General features: G+C 56.6%; 1 protein-coding gene and 1 pseudogene across 1 annotated transcript; one reads left to right on the forward strand and one right to left on the reverse strand.

The window, feature by feature from the left end:
• Positions 1-1,474: 1,474 nt before the first annotated feature.
• Positions 1,475-17,783, forward strand: LOC133358474 (dendritic arbor reduction protein 1-like; the record flags this gene model as incomplete). Its single annotated transcript, XM_061576786.1, has 7 exons — positions 1,475-1,533; positions 5,246-5,479; positions 7,075-8,922; positions 11,360-12,176; positions 13,907-14,093; positions 15,616-15,881; positions 17,554-17,783. Coding segments are annotated over exons 2-7 (3,570 nt in total), but the record flags the coding sequence as incomplete, so codon positions are not given.
• Positions 17,784-19,381: 1,598 nt separating this feature from the next.
• Positions 19,382-19,844, reverse strand: part of LOC133358584 (ecdysone-induced protein 74EF-like) — an 11,076-nt pseudogene continuing 10,613 nt past the window's right edge.

Raw genomic sequence — 19,844 nt, forward strand, 5'->3', positions numbered from 1 at the left:
GTGTATAGTGTAGTGCAGTGTAGTCTATAGTGTAGTGCAGTGTAGTCTATAGTGTAGTGCAGTGTAGTGCAGTGTAGTCTATAGTAGTGTAGTGTGTATAGTGTAGTGTAGTCTATAGTAGTGTAGTGTGTATAGTGTAGTGTAGTCTATAGTAGTGTAGTGTGTATAGTGTAGTGTAGTCTATAGTAGTGTAGTGTGTATAGTGTAGTGTAGTCTATAGTAGTGTAGTGTGTATAGTGTAGTGTAGTCTATAGTAGTGTAGTGTGTATAGTGTAGTGTAGTCTATAGTAGTGTAGTGTGTATAGTGTAGTGTAGTCTATAGTAGTGTAGTGTGTATAGTGTAGTGTAGTCTATAGTAGTGTAGTGTGTATAGTGTAGTGTAGTCTATAGTAGTGTAGTGTGTATAGTGTAGTGCAGTGTAGTATTAGTAGTGTAGTGTGTATAGTGTAGTCTATAGTGTAGTGCAGTGCAGTGTAGTCTATAGTGTAGTGCAGTGTAGTCTATAGTAGTGTAGTGTGTATAGTGCAGTGTAGTCTATAGTAGTGTAGTGTGTATAGTGTAGTGTAGTCTATAGTGTAATGTTAGTAGTGTAGTGTGTATAGTGTAGTGTATAGTGTAATGTAGTCTATAGTGTAGTGCAGTGTAGTGTGTATAGTGTAGTGGGTATAAATTTTTTTTTAAATAAAAGTAAAATAAAAATAAAATAAAAATCACGACAGGCTGTGACGGTTCCACCTGAAGACGGAGGCTTGTGTTGCCTCCGAAACGTCGTGATTTTTTTATTTTATTTTTATTTTATTAATTACAATGTTTTTACCTACGTGACTTTACAGAAAAAACCTAAGAATATGAAACTGAAAGTTGTATATTTAAGCGATCTAATCTCCCCCCCCCAAAAAACTTCTTGTGTATATTCTTTTTGGTTCTTTCGGTAAAGTCACGTAGATAGAAATAATTAAAATGAAGTGAATAAAAAATAATAAAAAATAAAATTATATTTGGATTCATCTTCTTGGTTCTTTCGGTAAAGTCACGTAGAATGGAAATAATAAAATAATGAAAACAAAACATAATAAAATGACAATATATTAAAATAATTAAAAAGTATGTAATTATAAAAACTTATTTTATTATTTCCATTCTACGTGACTTTACCGAAAGAACCAAGAAGATGAATCCCTGCAGTCACGAAAGCTTTAAATCGAAATTTAAACATAGGATTCAAGTGAAGTGAAACCTCTTCTTGGTTCTTTCGGTAAAGTCACGTAGAAGGGAAATAATACAACTAAAACATAATAAAATAATTATCAGCCCTTTGGTGAAAGAACCAAGAAGATGAATCCCTGCAGTCACGAAAGAAGCTTTAAATCGAAATTTAATATTTTGATGTTTATAAAATTCCGACTTTCTACCACATGGGGTCGCTGCCCCCCCCCCCCACTGACCCCGCCTCCCTGCCCCCCCTCCCACAGCCTCCACCCCCCTCGGCCGCACCCCCCACGGGTGCGGGTTCCCTGGGGTTTGTCGCGTTCGGTGAGGGGGTCCCTTACCCCCCCTTACCACCACCACCCCTACCCCGTGTGTCTCCGCGTGTACCCCCGTGTGTGTGTGGCGTCTCTCCCCCACCCACCCACCCACCCCCCCACTACATCGTTCGTGTCAAGTGAATGACCCCCCCCTCCCCTACTCGCGTTGTAATTCTCTACCTGGTTTACCTTCAAACCCGCTGCGTGATCTGTGTGTGTGTAGTGGTGGTGGTGTCTGTGTGTGTCTGTGTGTGTAGTGGTGGTGGTGTTGGTGGTGTCTGTGTGTGTGTCTGTCTGTGTCTGTGACCGCCTCGCATATCGTTCCGGCCTCGGCTCGTTAGTTCGTTTTTCTTTGCCCGCTGCCGGGCCCGGGTAAGAAAGGATGGCGTTGCCATCGGCATCATTAACAGCATCATCAGCAGCATCAGCAGCAGCACCATCATCATCATCAGTGACATCAACACCGCTAACACAGCGGCAGTGGCAGTCTTAGCTCGACAATCAAAACACAGGCGGCGGCGGCGGCAGCGACGCGCGAGATAATGCGACCACCATGAACGGCGTCGTCTTTATTTGATCTCGTAGCCATCAACGCCTCCGCAACATCATCATCATCATCGACGACATCCACTTAACATCAACAACATCATCATCAGCAACTTAAGAACATCATCAACATCGTTCAACATCAACCAGCCCGAGGCCTGGCCTGGCGTGGCGGGGTGGTGAAAGCCTGGCCCTTGCCTAGCGGCCAGGCCTTGTTAAATTCCAGCCCAACCCCAACCCCTTTGTAATTTATAATCGCTGCTCGTTCGCCTGGCATCTGTGTTTATTTTAATCGAAAGAACTCGTCGGTGCCTTTCGTGTAAACGAAGAAAGCAAAAAAATCCTTTAATCACTTCCCTTCAACCCTCCGTTGTTATTTCCTAATTCTCGCTTCGAGGGCGAAACGGGTGCGGCCTAGCGGGGGGCCCCGATCGGGCGCGAAGCCTGCGGCCTTGCCTAGCGCGGTCCGCCGCCTCCGACGACGACGACGCCGCCGCCGCGGCTGCCCTCAAACTTCACGGGCTTTTTAGAAAGAAAAAAAAAATACGGTTCAAATATAATTTGTCATTTGTTACTATCGTTGATAATGTCGACGACGATTGGATAGAAACGACAGAGTTATTTTGCGGTAAGGTGGTGGTGGTGTTCGTGCGTTGACCCGAAGCTCAGAGCCGCCGTGGCAAATTCTTATTTGCGGTTTAAAAGAAGTCAATTGTAACGTTTAGCGCGGCACTGCTATAAAAAGCTTCATTTGTAACGAAACAACGCGATGCCGACGACGAATATGTATTGTTTAGACTTACGCCGACACGATTATTGGTTGTATGATGCATGCGTGCTTTAAGCTGTGCGTGAAAAGCGTTGTCGTCTTTATTATTTCGTTAATATCCGTCTGGTGAAAGTCTCCGGATTTTAAAATGTAACCGGCGTTCTATCTTCGTGGTAGCTTCGAGGGTCAACATTGAGACGCTAATGTGTTTATAATTTCCGAGTAATAACACAATTGGAGTTGTTGGTAATGCTGCGAGAGTGATGTGATTGTGTAGCAGCTTTCGATTTCACTATTGGCTGCGGTATTAGCGTGCGATCGTGTAATTGTGTAGCTGTAGTGTGTGTTGTGATTGTATCGTACAGTAAGTAGCAACGTGTTGTGTACAGTGTTGTTCGTGTGTGTGTATAAGCTTGTATACTATACGGTACTTCTCTATACGATGTGCGTACACGTTGCAACACGCGTGTAATGCACAAACATATACACGGAGACTAATAAACACACGGTCGAATACGTAAACATGCACAAACATACACACGGCTATATAAACACGGAGATGCATAAACACACAGGCACATCTATACACACTTCAGACTATTCAACTTGTATACGTGCATACAAATGTCATGTAGTCTACACACTTGCCAACGCAGTCGGTAGTGCTTTTTTACATGAACGAGCCTCTATCATACGTCTATATAAGTACAGTATTGTGCTAACACGTGACCTGACCATGCAACTAAACCTGTGCGTTTCGATTTAAAGCTTTCGTGACTGCAGGGATTCATCTTCTTGGTTCTTTCGGTAAAGTCACGTAGAAGGGAAGTAATACAATATGCAAATTATTTTGTCAAGACGCTCTTCGCGCCTCCATCCCAGCATTAATAGTCGCTCCAAGCCTGGAGTGTGCCATTCAAACTCTGTCTACTTGACAGACCTGTTCTCCACCTGAAGACGGCTGCTTGCGTTGTGGCCGAAACGTCGTGAGAATTATTTTATTATGTCTTATTTTTATTATTGTATTACTTCCCTTCTACGTGACTTTACCGAAAGAACCAAGAAGATAAACCTGTGCGTGTTTGCGTGATACTGTAGTAGCTTCCCAACGCTGTATCTGTGACAGAAGTTTAACCCGGCGTTCATCCCGTTTCCTCAACCCCCATGGCTCCCTGCACCACTTGGTGTCGACCTCCATCTCTCATCACCTCCCCCTCGCCTTCTCTCATCTCCACATACCTCACTTGCGTCTCCCCCTTATCTCGGCCGAAGCTCCCCCGTGCCTCCCTTTCCTCCCTCCAATAACCTCCCCGTGTTTCTTCTCAACTCAAATTCCCTCATCCCCTAACTTTCACCCGTTCCTCCCCCACTCGCCTCTCTGTCTCTCCCCTAACTATCACTCACCTCCCCCGACATCTTTCTCCCTGTACATCTCCTGACCTACTCTCACCTGTTCTTACCTCTCTGTGTCTTTCACTCGCATCAACTCGCAATGTCTCCACTCATCTGCGTTCATCTAACCAACCCTCAGCCCACCTGCCCTCTTGTTCATCTGCCTGTTCATTCACTTTTCCTCACCTCCCTTTAATGTTTCCGTTTACCTCCTCGCACCTCACGTCATCTCCCTGTGTCTCACAAAACCTTGTCTCTCTTCACTCCTCCCTGTATCGCTCTTACCTCCCATCACCTCTCCTTACCTCCCATAACCGCTCATCACCTCCCATTATCTCTTCTCATCTCCCGTAACGACCTCTCACCACCCCTGTGCCTTGCCTCACCTTCCTACATGTCCCCTGACCTCTGACCTTTCTTTACCTGCCTTGAACTCTCTGTACTCTTAGTTCTTTCGGTAAAGTCACGTAGGCGTTGATGCAGCAAATCTGGCTGTGACGGTCCCACCTGATGACGGAGACTTGCGTTGCCTCCGAAACGTCGTGATTTTTATTTTATTTTTATTAATTTTTATTTCTTAGGTTTTTTCGGTAAAGTCACGTAGGTAAAACATTAAAATTAATAAAAGTAAAATAAAATAAAAATCACGACGTTTCGGAGGCAACACAAGCTTCCGTCTTCAGGTGGAACCGTCACAGCCACGACAGCTGTATCAAGTAATTTAATGTTTTACCTACGTGACTTTACCGAAAAAACCTAAGAATATGAATCCTTGCAGTCACGAAAGCTTCAAATCTAGAATTAATTTAAATTTCATTTTTTACCTACACGGTGACTTTACCGAAAGAACTAAGAGTATGAATCATTGCAGTCACGAAAGCTTCACATCTAGAATTTACCTCACTGTCTCACACTTAACCTCGCCTCACCTTGTGTCTCTCACCACCACCACCACGTACACCCCCCCCCCCGGCCTCCCCTCCGCTCACCTGCCCTGGCGTCACCGTTGCAGGCCGGTGCCGGGATGTGGATTGAAAACCCGGAGCACCAGGTGCGCTTCCTGGCGGAGGCAAACCGCATGCGGCGCACGGGCGCGCTGTGCGACGTGGTGATAGCGGTGGGCTCCCGCCGCTTCTACGCACACAAGCTCGTGCTCGCCTGCGTCAGCAAGACACTGGAGGCGCTGTTCAAGCAGCCGAGCCTGCGCTACACGCTTGACTTCCTCACCCCGCTCACCTTTGAGCAGGTGAGCCTCGGCGTGGGAAGAGTGCGTGTATGCGTGTTGTGTGTTTGTGGGGTGTGAGTGTTGTGCGAGTGGGGTGTGTGTGTGGGGTGTGTGTGTGAGGTGTGTGCGGGGTGTGAGTGGGGTGTGAGTGGGGCAAGTGAAGGCGCTGTTCAAGCAGCCGAGCCTGCCTTACACACACGACTTCCTCACCCCGCTCACCTTCGAGCAGGTGAGCCTCGGAGTGGGATGAGTGCGTGTTGTGCGAGTGAGGTGTGTGTGCGGGGTGTGAGTGGGGTGTGAGTGGGGCGAGTGAAGGCGCTGTTCAAGCAGCCAAGCCTGCCTTACACACACGACTTCCTCACCCCGCTCACCTTTGAGCAGGTGAGCCTCGGAGTGGGACGAGTGCGTGTTGTGTGAGTGAGGTAGGTGTGTGTGTGGTGAGGGGTGTGAGTGGGGTGTGTGAGTGGGGTGTGCGAGTGGGGCTAGTGATGGCGCTGTTCAAGCAGCCGAGCCTGCGCTACACTCTCGACTTCCTCACCCCGCTCACCTTCGAGCAGGTGAGCGTGGGAAGAGTGCGTGTATGCGTGTTGTGTGTGTGTGGGGTGTGAGTGTTGTGCGAGTGAGGTGTGTGTGCGGGGTGTGAGTGGGGTGTGCGAGTGGGGCTAGTGATGGCGCTGTTCAAGCAGCCGAGCCTGCGCTACACTCTCGACTTCCTCACCCCGCTCACCTTCGAGCAGGTGAGCGTGGGAAGAGTGCGTGTATGCGTGTTGTGTGTGTGTGGGGTGTGAGTGTTGTGCGAGTGAGGTGTGTGTGCGGGGTGTGAGTGGGGTGTGTGTGTGTGTGAGTGGGGTGCGAGTGGGGCTAGTGAAGGCGCTGTTCAAGCAGCCGAGCATGCACTATACTCTCGACTTCCTCACCCCACTCACCTTCGAGCAGGTGAGCGTCGGCGTGGGAAGAGTGCGTGTGTGCGTGTTGTGTGTGTGGGGAGTGAGTATTGTGCGAGTGAGGTGCGTGTGTGTTGTGTGAGTGAGTGGTGTGTGTGGGGTGAGCCTGTGGGCCTAGTGATGGCGCTGTCCAAGCAGCCGAGCATGCGCTATACTCTCGACTTCCTCACCCCGCTCACCTTCGAGCAGGTGAGCCTCGGTGTGGGAAGAGTGCGTGCGTGCATTGTGTGTGCATGGGGTGTGAGTGGGGTGTGGGTGTAGGTTGTGTGTGCTGGGTGAGTGTGTGGGGCGAGTGAAGGTGCTGTTCACGGTTACCCAGGTAAGCCTCACTGGGTTTTAAGACTCGGTCTGTATGAGTCTGTGGCTCTTGAATAATAACGTGTCTCTCTCCACGTGTCTCCTCTCCATTCCCCGTGTCGTTGTGTGTCCCGATCTCCCTTTGTCTCTCTCCATTTCTCCCCCCCCCCAACCCACGTGTCTCCTCTTGTATGTCCCCCACGTGTCTCCGCGTTTCTCTCCCTGTGGCTCTCCCCTCGTCTCTCCCCTTCATGCCTCTTTCCCGACGTGTTACCCCGTCTCCCCGTATCTCTATCCCCGGCCACGTCACTCTCCGTCTGTCTCCCCCCCCATGTGTCTCTCCCCCGGATGCGGGCATCGTCGTCGTCATCCCAGATCATGGAGTACGCGTACTCGGGCTCGGTGGAGGTGCAGGCGGACCAGGTCCCGCGCCTGCTGCACGCCTCGCAGCTCCTGCAGATCGACTGCCTGGTGGAGCTGTGCCTCGGCCTGCACCACGCCGCCGTGCAGGGCCTCTCCCCCGAGGCCCGCCTCGTCATCGAGAGGGGCCCCTCCACGGTGGGCCCCGCCGACGAGGAGGACGAGGAGGACGACCAAGGCTGCAACAACCCCAACAACAACGGCACCACCACCATCGTGGCCACGGCGGCGGCGTCGGCCGCGGCCAACAACGGCGGGGTGGACGTCGACATGGAGGAGGACGACGGAAGCTCCCGGCTGCACAGCAACGACATCGTCGCCGCCGCCGATGACGACGAGGACGACGAGGTGGACGCGCAGCGGCGGCAGCAGCTGGTGGTGGTGGCGCACGAGGAGGAGGCGGTGACCACCACCACGACGTTACACCACCACCAGCACCACCAGCACCACCACCACCACCACCAGCAGCAGCACCACCAGCAGCTACAGCACCACCACCACCAGCACCAGCAGCAGCAGCAGTTCGTGGCCGAGTTCGACGACGAGGAGGAGGAGGACGACGTCGCCGGCGCCGCGGTCGCCGCCGGCGTGGCGGGCGCGTCGGCGGCGGCGGCCCGTCTCTGCGAGGAGGAGGAGGAGGAGGACGACGAGGAGACGGTGCGCGAGGAGGTGATAGTCCGCTACGACGACACGCAGCGCGTCATCCTCGCCGAGCAGTGCGTGCGCCGGCTGCTGTCGGCAACGGACGACGTCGAAGACGAGGAAGACGACGCCGCCGGTGCCGGGCGGACGGAGAGCAACGACGTCGCCGGTGACGACCGCGGCGACGTTGGCGTCGGCGTCGATGACGACGGCGGCACCGGTGGAGGAGACGAAGACCCGTCCGCCGCGGTGGCGGTGGTCGCGGCCAGGAAGAAGTACAGCGAGTCGGAGGTGATGCTCGCCGAGCAGTGCCTCAAGCTGCACCAGGCGGCGGCGGCGGCCGAGACGGCGCTGCTGGTGGGGGCGGGCGAGGGGGACGGGCAAGGCGCCGGCGAGCCGGAGGTGCGGGTCATGTACATCGGCACCGACGTCGCCGCCGCCACGAATGCGGCGGCTGCGGCGGCGGGCACCAGCGGGTACCAGCTCGCCGGGCGCGCCTACGCCGCGACCGGCAGGAGCCCCGTGGACGAACCGGAGAAACAGCCGGTGCTGGCGGCGACGACCAGGCCGGCGCCGCCCCCTCCTCCGCCGCCGGTGCCGGCACCGCTGCCGCACCAGCAGCAGCAGCAGCTGTCTCAGCAGCAGCAGCAACAGCAGCAGCATCAGTTGCTGCAGTACACGATCGAGAAGGTTGTGCCGAACGGCGGCGCGAGCGTGCAGCCCGAGGCGGTGGCCGTGACGGTGCTGACGACGCACGAGCACACGCACCTCGTCGATGCCGGCGGCGCGAAGGAGTGGCCGGAGAAGCGGCCGCGGCTGGACGAGCGCTACGCGGCGCCGTCGGGAGAGTACGACAAGAACGCCGGTTCTGCCGGCAGCGGCGGTTGGCACTTTGGAGGAGCGAAGGCCGCCGGCGCGGCCGGGGCGACCGCGACCTCCGCCGGACCTCACCTGGTGGCGCCGTCGGAGGTGAAGTTCGAGGCGGCGTGCGGGCAGTACTACCAGTCGGTGCTGGAGAAGGCCGCGATGGTGCAGCAGCAGCAGCAGCAGCAGCAGCCGGCGCTGGGGGCGACGTACTCGGCGAGCAAGAGCATCGGAGCGGACGGGCGCTACACGTTCATTAACCACGGGGGCCTCCTCAAGACGGCGTCGCCCGCAGAGGTGAGCGCTGCCTGCGGTGGAAGGGGTCGTGTTTTGATGGGGTGCTGAGGGGCGGTGGTGGCGCGGGGGGGGGGGGGATGGTGAGGGTGTAGTGGTGGGGAGGTAGCAGATTGTGTGGGTAGTGCTAAGTGATGGTGAGGGTAGTAGAAGTGGGGGTAGGGAGAGGGATGGTGAGGGTAGTGGTGTGGGATGGTGAGGAAAGTAGTAGGGGGTGGTGAGTGGGATGGTTTGGTTAGAGGTAGGGGGTGGTGAGTGGGATTGTGTGGGTAGTGGTATGGGGTGGTGAGGGTAGTAGTAGGGGGTGGTGAGGGTAGTGGTAGGGGGTGGTGAGGGTAGTGGTTGGGGGTGGTGAGGGTAGTAGTAGGGGGTGGTGAGGGTAGTGGTAGGGGGTGGTGAGGGTAGTGGTAGGGGGTGGTGAGGGTAGTGGTTGGGGGTGGTGAGGGTAGTAGTAGGGGGTGGTGAGGGTAGTGGTATAGGGTGGTGAGGGTAGTAGTAGAAGTGGGGTATGGTTACAGTGATAGTGTGGTTAGTGCTAGGGTTAGTGCTAGGGTATGGTGTGAATAGTGGTGGAGTGTGGTGTGGGTAGTAGTAGGGGTTGGTGAGTGGGATAGTGTGGGTAGAGGTAGGGGGTGGTGAGGGTAGTGGAACGTGGTGGTGTGGGTAGTGCTGGCCAATGGTGAGGGTAGTAGTAGGGGGTGGTGAGTGGGATCGTGTGGATAGTGGTATGGGGTGGTGAGGGTAGTGGTAGAGGGTGGTGAGCGTAGTGGAACGTGGTGGTGTGCATAGTGCTGGCCAGTGGTTAGGGTATTAGAAGTGGGGGGGGGGGGGGGTGGTAAGAGGGATAGTGTGGTTAGTGCTAGGGTATGGTGTGAATAGTGGTGGAGTGTGGTGAGGGTAGTGGAAGGGAGGGTGGTGGTAAGGGTTACAGTCAATCCCACCACAGACATTATGAACCTCCCAATGCACTCGTCATCCATCAGTACCACCATCACCCTGTCTCCCGTCCCTCTGTAGTAGGTTCAAAGAGACTTTTACGACGTAGTCGGAGGCACACTTATTTATTAAACGTTCCACTCTATACAGGCCAAGGTATACAACACTCGAAGGGGTATCGGCTCCCTTCACCCGTCTAACAGGGAGATCCCACGATCTTTATCCCGGCTAGCCTACTCCCAGGTCCTCCACTACAGAGCTAGGGGAGGCTAGCTGATCCAGCTCTGGCCAAGCTGGGATCACGGCACCCTGAGTCCCCAGACCGGCACCTTCACCCGTCTAACAGGGAGATCACACAATCTCTATCCCGGCTAGCCTACTCCCAGGTCCTCCACTACAGAGCTAGGGGAGGCTAGCTGATCCAGCTCTGGCCAAGCTGGGATCACGGCACCCTGAGTCACCAGACCGGCTCTTACAAGAGCATCGACTCTGGGCTCTCGGGGCCACGCCACTGGCTTGCCCTGGTCGGTCCTGAGAAGGACAGCGATCCAGGGGAGTCCCAGGGCCTATCTAGCCGGTCTTCACTCTTCACTGGTTTAAGCTAAACACTGAACCCCGAGCCCACCGGCTCACCGCCTTATTAAATCCTTTATATTAAGTTCGCTTGTGTGCTTGCGTGCTTGCTTGCTTGCTTACGACCGTGCAAATCTTTCGGTCGTTTTTTAACCCACTTCCCGTGATCCAATCGAGCTGACATTTTGCACACAGACTCGTTGTGCGAGACAATTAATGTTCGTGAAAATTTTTTTCCAAAATTTTACACTGTTTAGGGAAAACAAATTAAATATTTAATTACCAATTGCTTAATACTGGCAGACAATCATCTGACCCATAGGTGGCAGCCATCTCAAGCCAGAGGACGAGAGGACTCTAGCCGCCACGCATATAAAGGATTTATGGTGAAAAACTTTGTTTTTACGGGTTATACTTGTATAGCAACTCCCCCACCGAGGGGTGGGGCCGTGGGGGATGACAGCGCCGTTTCAGCCCCCCAGGCTAAACGGTGCGGACGTGGATGTACGCATCCTTACGCGTGCGGGCATGACCACCCCCGGTGTGTTTGTTCGCCTTCCCGTAACACCTCTACACCTCATCTTCTTGGTTCTTTCGGTAAAGTCACGTAGAAGGGAAGTAATAAAATAATAAAAATTAAACATACTAAAATAATTCTCACGACGTTTCGGCCACAAGCAGGTCTGTCGAGGCGACAGCGTCTGAATTTCAGACGCTGTCGCCTCGACAGACCTGTTTTTCACCTGAGGACGGCTGCTTGCGTTGTGGCCGAAACGTCGTGAGAATTATTTTATTATGTTTTATTATTTTATTACTTCCCTTCTACGTGATGACTTTACCGAAAGAACCAAGAAGATGAATCCCTGCAGTCACGAAAGCTTTAAATCGAAATTTAACCACCTCTACCCCTCTACCCCTCCCCGCCCGCCAGGCGGCTGAGCTGGAAGCGCGGGCGCTGCTAGCGGCCCGCGTGGACCCCCACCGGGACCCCCCCACGGCCCCTCCCCCTCCCCCCGGGGCTCCCAGCGCCGCCTCGGTGCTGAGCGCCACCTCATGCTTCTCGTCGGCGTCGTCTTCGTCGTCGTCGTCGAAGCCGTCCGGGGCGCCGCCCCACGTCACCGCCTCCACCATCAAGAGCACGGGCAGCTCAACGCCGCTGCCCGACTTCTCCACGCTGGTGTCGCGCCGCATCGCGTCCAAGATCGTCAGCGCCAGCACCCACCACCAGCATCACCAGCACCAGCAGCAGCAGCAGCAACAGCAACAACAGCAGCAGCAACATCACCAGCATCAGCAGCACCAGCAGCATCAGCAGCAGCTCGAGCAAGCGCAGCAGCAACAGCAGCAGCACCTCCATCACGGTGGCGGCGCCAACCTGCTTGCGTCGAGGGCTCACGAGTACCTGCTGGTGCACACGGAGGCACAGACGCAGCAGCAGTACGGCGCCATCAAGCAGGAGAGTAACGGCGCCAAGCCCTGCCAGATGTTGGACTCTCGGCCGGACGTCACGCTGGTTTCGTCGGGGCAGTCGGCCGCTGCCGGCGCCGCCGCCGCCGCTGCTGCTGCCTCGGCTGCCGCTGCGGCGGCGGCGGCCGGTTCGGCCGGGGACTACTTTCCGGCAGGGCGGGACGCGGCGGTTGTGAGGGCGGCGGAGTACGGGGGGCTACTTTTGCCGAAGGTGGAGGGGTGCTCTGGTGCGACGGTGGTGGCGCCGCCGTGCTCGCAGCGGATGAATACGACGGATGCAGGCAGGTGGCGGGGTCGCGGGGTCACGCGGGGGCTGGTGGTGGGGGTGGGGGTGACAGGATCAGAGTCGGATCATAATCTATTAATTTATATTGGAGGAATCCGATGTCCAGTAACGGCACGGGGTCAGGACGGTGACGACTCGCGATCAACTAGAATCCTTTCTTGCGGCTGCTTTGTCCACATCTGAGCGAGCGCTTGAGCAGCTAGGATGCTGCCTGTGGGCGTGGCCACGGCGTCTAGCCACGCCCCCTGCAGCGTGGCCACGCCCCCTTTCCAGTCAGCTCCACCCCCCACGTCAGGATTGCATCGGCCAATCGCGGCGAGCGAGACGCGTCGCACGAGGCGATGAAACGCCGAGCGGAGGGACGAGCTCGGCCTCCGGTGCAACTGCTCGCAACCGGTTGCAGTTGTGTTGCGTGACATCGATGATTAGATGCGTGTGCGTTGTGAGAATTGGTTACTTGCGATTGAATGGGCGGCAGCGCAGTCGTAACGATCGTGCCTCTGCCAAAGGGGAGACCTGGGCTCGACTCCCGATGCGGGCGTCTTTCTGCGTGGAGTTTCATTCATCATCATTATCCTCGTGTTGTCTACTCAAGTTACCGTGTCTCCCTTCACGCCCCGTGTCCCCCCCCCCCATGTCTCCCCTCACGCCCCGTGTTTACCCTCACATCCCCCGTGTCTCCCCCCCCGTGTCTCCCCCCCGTGTCTCCCCTCACATCCCCCGTGTCTCCCCCCCCGTGTCTCCCCCCCCGTGTCTCCCCTCACGTCCCCCGTGTCTCCCCCCCCGTGTCTCCCCTCCCGTGTCTCCCCTCACGTCCCCCGTGTCTCCCCCCGTGTCTCCCCTCCCGTGTCTCCCCTCACGTCCCCCGTGTCTTCCCTCACGCCCCCGTGTCTCTCCCACGTGTCTCCCCTCTCGCCCCGTGTCTCCCCCTCCGTGTCTCCCCTCTCGCCCCGTGTCTCCCCCCCGTGTCTCCCCTCTCGCCCCGTGTCTCTCCCACGTGTCTCCCCTCACGCCCCAGTGTCCCCCCTCACGTTCCCGTGTCTCCTCCGTGTCTCCCCTCACATCCCCCGTGTCTCCCCCCCGTGTCTCCCCTCACATCCCCCGTGTCTCCCCCCCCGTGTCTTCCCCCCGTGTCTCCCCTCATGCCCCCGTGTCTCCCCCCCGTGTCTCCCCTCACATCCCCCGTGTCTCCCCTCCGTGTCTCCCCTCATGCCCCCGTGTCTCCCCCCCGTGTCTCCCCTCGCATCCCCCGTGTCTCCCCCCCGTGTCTCCCCTCGCATCCCCCGTGTCTCTCCCCCCCGTGTCTCCCCTCACGTCCCTTGTGTCTCCCCTCCCGTGTCTCCCCTCCCGCCCCGTGTCTCCCCTCACGCCCCCCGTGTCTCCCCTCACGCCCCGTGTCTCCCCTCACGCCCCCGTGTCTCCCCTCACGCCCCGTGTCTCCCCTCACGCCCCGTGTCTCCCCTCACGCCCCCCGTGTCTCCCCTCACGCCCCGTGTCTCCCCTCACGCCCCGTGTCTCCCCTCACGCTCCCCGTGTCTCCCCTCACGCCCCCGTGTCTCCCCTCACGCCCCGTGTCTCCCCTCACGCCCCGTGTCTCCCTCCCGTGTCTCCCCTCACGCGTGTGTCTCCCTCCCGTGTCTCCCCTCACGCCCCCCGCGTGTCCCCCCCGTGTCTCCCCTCACGTGTCTCCCCTCACGTGTGTGTGTCCACCCACCCACCCAACAGGCCTAGACTTGGGCGTGGAGGCCTCGGATGCGTCCCTGGACGGCGCGTCGCTGGACGTGGCCAACCACGAGACGTTCTGCGGCTCGCACGGCGGCTCCCCGGCCAGCTCGGGCGGCGGGCTTGACGGCCTGGACACCACGGGGGCGGGGGTCCCCACCGGGGGGGTCTCCTTCCGCTCCACAACCAGGTGCTCCCCCCCTCCACGGGGGTACACGGGCACCGGGACGAGGGGATTGCGGAACGGGACGCGGAGATCTGCAGAATGGGACACACAGGGGGTAGAGGGACACGGGGTTGCGAGGACAAGGGGATCCGTAGGGGTGACACGGGGGTACAGGGACATGGTGGCGATGGTGATGATGGCAGCGGTGGTGCTAGTGGTGGTGCTAGTGGTGGTGGAAGTGATGATGGTGGTAGTGATGAGTGATGGTGGTCGTGATGAGTGATGGTGGTGGTTGTGGTAATGATGGCAGTGGATGTGGTTGGTAGTGGTGGTGCTAGTGGTGAGTGATGGTGGTGGTGATGAGTGATGGTGATGAGTGATGAGTGATGGTGGTGGTGGTAATAATGATGGCAGTGGATGTGGTAGTGGTGGTGCTAGTGGTGGTGGAAGTGATGATGGTGGTAGTGATGAGTGATGGTGGTAGTGATGATGGTGGTAGTGATGAGTGATGGTGGTAGTGATGATGGTGATAGTGATGAGTGATGGTGGTAGTGATGAGTGATGGTGGTAGTGATGAGTGATGGTGGTAGTGATGAGTAATAGTGGTAGTGATGAGTGATAGTGGTGGTGGTGGTAATAATGATGGCAGTGGTGCTGTATAGTGGTGGTGCTACTGGTGGTGGAAGTGATGAGTGATGGTGGTAGTGATGAGTGGTGATGGTGGTAATAATGATGGCAGTGGTGCTGTAGTGGTGGTGCTAGTGGTGGTGGAAGTGATGATGGTGGTGGTGATGAGTGATGGTGGTAGTGATGATGGTGGTAGTGATGAGTGATGGTGGTGGTGATGAGTGATGAGTGATGGTGGTGGTAATAATGATGGCAGTGGATGTGGTAGTGGTGGTGCTAGTGGTGGTGGAAGTGATGATGGTGGTAGTGATGAGTGATGGTGGTAGTGATGAGTGATGGTGGTAGTGATGATGGTGATAGTGATGAGTGATGGTGGTAGTGATGAGTGATGGTGGTAGTGATGAGTGATGGTGGTAGTGATGAGTGGTGATGGTGGTAATAATGATGGCAGTGGTGTTGTAGTGGTGGTGCTAGTGGTGGTGGTGATGAGTGGTGGTAGTGATGATGGTGGTAGTGATGAGTGATGGTGGTAGTGATGAGTGGTGATGGTGGTAATAATGATGGCAGTGGTGTTGTAGTGGTGGTGCTAGTGGTGGTGGAAGTGATGAGTGGTGGTGGTGATGAGTGATGGTAGTGATGATGGTGGTAGTGATGAGTGATGGTGGTAGTGATGAGTGATGGTGGTAATAATGATGGCAGTGGAAACGGTAGTAATGACGATGATGGGCGCGGTGGTCGCCGATCGTGGTGACGGTGACCCCGTGGTGAACTACAAAGAACAAAGCTCCCCACTCCGCCGTATAGCCTTAATGGACTTGCGGGGCAAGTGCTTTCAGCTAGGAGCAGCACCGATGACAGCTAAACGCGCACGCACCAACCCCCTAACCCCACCCTCGCTCCCCACCCCTTCCTCCTCCAGCCACGGCCACCACCACCGCGGCAGCGGCGGTGGTGGCGTGAGCCTGGCGTCGCTCGGCGGCGCCGTGGTGAAGCGGGAACGCACCGACGACGACGACGACGCCGCCGCGGGGGGGGCGTCCGCTCCGGCGGGGGCGGCGGCGCCGGCGGGAGGGGGAGGGGCGGCCGGAGACAACTCTGAGGAGGAGGACGACGGAGTGAACTCGAGCGACGGGTCGCGCGGCGCGGGCACCGAGTGCACGGAGAGAGCCCTCGCCGTGGTGCAGGGTGAGAGGCGACGCAGCGGTGGGGGGGCGGGGAGGGCGGCACCGGCGATGGCTGTTCGCCTGTCTCTCCCGTGTCTCTCTCGTGTCCCCCTGTTTTTTCCCCGTGTCTCTCCGTCTTCCCCGTGTCTCTCTGTCTTCCCCCTGTTTCTCTCGTCTCCCCCGTCTCCCCCTGTTTTTTCCCCGTGTCTCTCCGTCTTCCCCCTGTTTCTCTCGTCTCCCCCGTCTCCCCCTGTTTTTTCCCCGTGTCTCTCCGTCTTCCCCGTGTCTCCCCCGTGTCCCCCTGTGTTCTCCCCGTGTCTCTCTATCTTCCCCCTGTCTTCCCCGTGTCTTCTCCGTGTCTCTCTCGTCTCCCCCGTGTCCCCCTGTTTTTTCCCCGTGTCTCTTTGTCTTCCCTCTGTCTCCCCCGTGTCTCTCCCGTGTCTCTGTCGTCTCCCCCGTGTCCCCCTGTTTTTTCCCCGTGTCCCTATGTCTTCCCTCTGTCTTCCCCGTATCTCTCCCGTGTCTCTCTCGTGTCCCCCTGTTTTTTCCCCGTGTCTCTCTGTCTCCCCCGTGTCTTCCCCGTGTCTCTCTCGTCTCCCCCGTGTCACCCTGTTTTTTCCCCGTGTCTCTCTGTCTTCCCCGTGTCTCTCCCGTGTGTCCCTCTGTCTCCCCCGTGTCTCCCCCCTGTCTCTCGTCTCCCCCGTGTCCCCCTGTTTTTTCCCGGTGTCCCTCTGTCTTCCCCGTGTCTCTCTCGTCTCCCCCGTGTCACCCTGTTTTTTTCCCGTGTCTCTCTGTCTTCCCTCTGTCTTCCCCGTGTCTCTCCCGTGTGTCTCTCTGTCTTCCCTCTGTCTTCCCTCTGTCTCTCTCGTCTCCCCCGTGTCCCCCTGTTTTTTCCCCGTGTCTCTCTGTCTTCCCTCTGTCTTCCCCGTGTCTCTCTCGTCTCCCCCGTGTCACCCTGTTTTTTTCCCGTGTCTCTCTGTCTTCCCTCTGTCTTCCCCGTGTCTCTCTCGTGTGTCCCTCTGTCTCCCCCGTGTCTCTCCAGTGTCTCTCTCGTCTCCCCCGCGTCTCTCCTGATCGTCACCGTGTCTCCCACGTCTCTCGCCCCATCTGTCCTCCTGTCTCCTCCGTGTCTCTCTGTCTTCCCCGAGTGTCCCCCACGTGTCTCCCCCCCGCCGTGCGTTCCCCCCATCCACGCCACCCATGCCACGCACGCCACCAACCCATCAACCCGTTGCCACCCACCGACCCATTCAGGCCACCCACCCACACCACACCACCGATCTTTACCACCCACGCCACCCACCCATCAACCCGTTGCCATCCGTGCCACGCCATCTACACCACACCCGCTCACCGACCCACCCACGCCACCTGAGCCGGTCTGCGTCAGAGGTCGCAAACGCGTACCCGTTTGCGACCCTGGTGCGGCCGGGTACGGGTAGGCCGTGAGTCACTGGTGAGTAACCGTTTGTCACTCATTTCCCAACGTCTTGTCTCTTCTCACAATTCAAGTTCCTAGAATCAACCCACCCGCGCCTGCAACATGGCTTCATCCCAGATGTCGCAATCAGGTACCCGGCCGGGTACGGGTAGGGTACGGGTACGGCCGGGTACGGGTACCCATTTGCGACCCTGGTGCGGCCGGGTATGGGTAAGGAATCTAAACCCGTTTGCGACCTCTGGTCTGCGTGCAGCGGAGGCGCGCTTGGCGTGCGAGCTGTGCGGGGTGCGCTTCCGCGACGAGGCGGCGCTGCGCACGCACAGCAAGAGCCACCTGCGCGAGCGTCCGCACGCCTGCGAGGTGTGCGGCAAGACGTTCACGCTGCGGCACCAGCTCAAGACTCACCACCGCGTGCACACGGGTAACGCGCGCTCTCAGTGTGTCACTCACCGACTGCTACACTCAGTGTTTGTGTGTGTCACCCTACTACTACACTCAGTATGTCACTCACCTACTGCTACACTCGGTGTACGTGTCACTCACCTACCGCACTCACAGCTCAAGACTCACCACCGCGTGCACACGGGTAACGCGCGCTCTCAGTGTGTCACTCACCGACTGCTACACTCAGTGTTTGTGTGTGTCACTCACCTACTACTACACTCAGTATGTCACTCACCGACTGCTACACTCGGTGTGCGTGACACTCACCTACCGCACTCACAGCTCAAGACTCACCACCGCGTGCACACGGGTAACGCGCGCTCTCAGTGTGTCACTCACCGACTGCTACACGCAGTGTGTCACTCACCTACTACTACACTCAGTGTGTCACTCACCTACTACTACACTCAGTGTGTCACTCACCTACTACTACACTCAGTGTGTCACTCACCTACTACTACACTCAGTGTGTCACTCACCTACTACTACACTCAGTGTGTCACTCACCTACTACTACACTCAGTGTGTCACTCACCTGCTACTACACTCAGTGTGTCACTCACCTACTACTACACTCAGTGTGTCACTCACCTACTACTACACTCAGTGTGTCACTCACCTACTACTACACTCAGTGTGTCACTCACCTACTACTACACTCAGTGTGTCACTCACCTACTACTACACTCAGTGTGTCACTCACCTACTACTACACTCAGTGTGTCACTCACCTACTACTACACTCAGTGTGTCACTCACCTACTACTACACTCAGTGTGTCACTCACCTACTACTACACTCAGTGTGTCACTCACCTACTACACTCAGTGTGTCACTCACCTACTACTACACTCAGTGTGTCACTCACCTACTACTACACTCAGTGTGTCACTCACCTACTACTACACTCAGTGTGTCACTCACCTACCACTACACTCAGTGTGTCACTCACCTACTACTACACTCAGTGTGTCACTCACCTACTACTACACTCAGTGTGTCACTCACCTACTGCTACACTTGGTGTGTGTGACACTCACCTATCACACTCACAGCTCAAGACTCACCACCGCGTGCACACGGGTAACGCACGCTCTCGGTGTGTCACTCACCGACTGCTACACCCGGTGTGTGTGTCACTCACCTACTACTACTACTCTCAGTGTGTCACTCACCTACTGCTACACCCGGTGTGTGTGTCACTCACCTACTACTACTACTCTCAGTGTGTCACTCACCTACTGCTACACCCGGTGTGCGTGACACTCACCTACCGCACTCACAGCTCAAGACTCACCACCGCGTGCACACGGGTAACGCACGCTCTCAGTGTGTCACTCGCCTACTGCTACACCCGGTGTACGTGTCACTCACCTACTACTACACTCGGTGTACGTGTCACTCACCTACCGCACTCACAGCTCAAGACTCACCACCGCGTGCACACGGGTAACGCGCGCTCTCAGTGTGTCACTCGCCTACTGCTACACCCGGTGTGTGTGACACTCACCTACCACACTCACAGCTCAAGACTCACCACCGCGTGCACACGGGTAACGCGCGCTCTCAGTGTGTCACTCACCTACTGCTACACCCGGTGTGTGTGACACTCACCTACCACACTCACAGCTCAAGACTCACCACCTCGTGCACACGGGTAACGCACGCTCTCAGTGTGTCACTCACCGGCTGCTACACTCAGTGTTTGTGTGTGTCACTCACCGACTACTACACTCAGTATGTCACTCACCTACTGCTACACTCGGTGTACGTGTCACTCACCTACCGCACTCACAGCTCAAGACTCACCACCGCGTGCACACGGGTAACGCACGCTCTCAGTGTGTCACTCACCGGCTGCTACACTCAGTGTTTGTGTGTGTCACTCACCGACTACTACACTCAGTGTGTCACTCACCTACTGCTACACTTGGTGTGTGTGACACTCACCTACCACCATGCTCAGTGTGTGTGTGTGTCACTCACCTACTGCTACACTCGGTGTGTGTGACACTCACCTACCACACTCACAGCTCAAGACTCACCACCGCGTGCACACGGGTAACGCGCGCTCTCAGTGTGTCACTCACCTACCACCAC

This window comes from Lethenteron reissneri, chromosome 62, assembly GCF_015708825.2.
Source record: "Lethenteron reissneri isolate LAM-NWPU_2019-01 chromosome 62, ASM1570882v1, whole genome shotgun sequence".
Lineage (NCBI taxonomy): Eukaryota > Metazoa > Chordata > Hyperoartia > Petromyzontiformes > Petromyzontidae > Lethenteron > Lethenteron reissneri.